Below are 2142 nucleotides of genomic sequence, written 5' to 3'. Positions count from 1 at the left end.
ATATAGCTCAGTCTCTCCGCCATTTTCAAGTATCTGCTGCACCCTACACTGGTGCGTAATCATTGGTTTTACCACCAAGTATCTCGCTTCACCAGAACCATAGCTTGTAGTCTTCAATCTCATGCGTTGTGCAACACTATGTACAAGCGCACGTTGGTCTTTAGAAAGTACCGATGGAAAAACAAGCTCCTCCCTTTCTGCGCAACCTGCCTCGAATTCTCGCTTGAATTTACGCAAAAGTTTCTTGATTTAAGACTTGAAAATTTGATTTGTTGCCATTTGGGAAACTGCGTCTTTGAAGCCTAGTCCTGACCGCCCGTTTCTCATGGCTGCTTCCACGGGATCAACTCGACCAGTTTCGTTTTTTCCAGGGCCACCGCCAGTCCAGCCCATGAGTTGTAGTAGGCGGCAACCCACATTGCTGCTCGAGATGGGTAGTGACAAAGAAGATGGTTCATCCTTATCTAGTTGGGGCTCTGATTCACCTGAGTTTTTACCAAATTTCTTACCAATCAAATCATCGGATTCTACATTAGTTTTACCACTGTGTTCCTTTTGAAGAAGCAACGGACAATACTTAGATATGGTCACTAGGGCATCACGTGCAAGCATCTCCAAAGCCACCCTTTTCTTTTCGTGTCTCACAAACGGCCTTCTCGCCACTTCCACGTTGTTAACGTAAGCAATATGATGCCTTACACACTTCACTTGGTAACCACAGCCATCTGATCCCTTCTTCTTTGGCATTGAATGCAAAAGCAAGGATGCAGCTCGTTCCCGTCTTCTAAAGAACTTGTATAATGGCTGACCTGCCAAAACATGTTTCAATTCAGGGTTTTCTACCTCAGGAATGGAAATGGGAACTTTATCCTCCTCCTGTGGAATTGTGATTGGAAATTCCTGATTTAATGTTATTTCAGAATTCTCCTGTGATATAAATTTTGTTTTCCATTTGTATTATTTGGGAGACATTAATGTTCATCCTTTTCAATTTCCAATTTCCTTTTCTTCTTTTTAACCTTTTTACTTTCCAGAGATGGAGATTCAACTTCAACAGCAGATTTAGAGGGATCCTCAAACTCTTCTTCCAGCTTAGCTTTCCTTTTCCTTTTTCTCTCCATAGGCTCATTTATCTCAGTACTTGGAATATTGAAAGAATCACCATTGACCGTATTTAATTTCTTGGTCTTTTTACTCTTTTTAGTCAAGGGAATGACAAGTCCTTTTGGTCGAGCAACAACTTCAACACAGTCTATATCATTTTCATTGCATTCAGTTGATGAGGATTTGTTTTTCTTCATTTTCTTTTCTTTGTGTTCTGGATTGTGAACATCATTCTTAGAGGTCTTATTCACATCTTCAATGATTTTCTGGCTCTGCTTTTCATCACAATTAGGATCTAACATTGGGATTTTTGCCTTTTTCTTCTTTTTTATTTTCTGCTCTACTTGAACCACATCAAGATCTGTTTGGCACATGTCGCTGTTCTGTTTTTTCCGTTTTTTGGTCTTCAGATTCTGTTTGGAATCATTTCCCAATGAATCATAGTTAACAGGAGCAGGATGGTCATCTTCGACTGTTGATCTGGATGTGGGTGCATCAGTTCTACGGATCTTTGCGGTTGCAGCATCCGATGCCTTGACAAAATAGCGAGAGAGTTTACCGTCTCGCTGCTGCTTGTACGAGTCTCCTATGTTCTTGCCCAGCTTCTGGACTTGCGATGCTAACTTTGATGGGTAATGGCAGCCCAAAATTTGCATATTCATGTACACCTGAAAAAATATATTTAATTTTAGGTTGTGCCAAATACCATTCTTCTGGTTTTTAATACAATTGTGAGTTAAATCAATCCACAAAGATAAGAATATATAAAAAATTTCAGACAACCTTGCCATGAGATGTAGAGAATGAGGAGATAAACATTCAGGCTTGCATGTTCACATGCACTCAAAATTTAATCAGTACCTAGCTTTTTAAAATAAAATAGACATTTTTTCAAAGCAGATCTGTTCATGCCTAGTCTACCAGACGTTTGGTTACCCAAGAATTTTAATGCAATATTGCAAAACTAAATTATGAATCAATTTTTCAAATTGGTCAAAAAAGGATTCTATAACTATTTCAAAATTTTTTACCTAGTTT

General features: G+C 38.9%; 1 protein-coding gene across 1 annotated transcript; it reads right to left on the bottom strand.

Moving 5' to 3' along the window:
• Positions 1-755: 755 nt before the first annotated feature.
• LOC108666694 (protein FAM133-like) lies at positions 756-1766 on the bottom strand. The gene has a single exon (XM_018153613.2). It carries the CDS (start codon positions 1764-1766, stop codon positions 972-974), a length of 795 nt encoding a protein of 264 aa, XP_018009102.2. The 3' UTR covers positions 756-971.
• Positions 1767-2142: the final 376 nt, after the last annotated feature.

Source organism: Hyalella azteca, unplaced genomic scaffold (assembly GCF_000764305.2).
Source record: "Hyalella azteca isolate HAZT.00-mixed unplaced genomic scaffold, Hazt_2.0.2 contig8940, whole genome shotgun sequence".
Classification (NCBI taxonomy): Eukaryota; Metazoa; Arthropoda; class Malacostraca; order Amphipoda; family Hyalellidae; genus Hyalella; species Hyalella azteca.
Note: the sequence above shows the minus strand (reverse complement) of the source record. Positions and strands in the feature narration are given on the sequence as shown.

What these genes read in the sequence shown, in the direction of transcription:
- LOC108666694 (XM_018153613.2), bottom strand. Translation starts at nt 1,766, where the DNA reads ATGAATATGCAAATTTTGGGCTGCCATTACCCATCAAAGTTAGCATCG.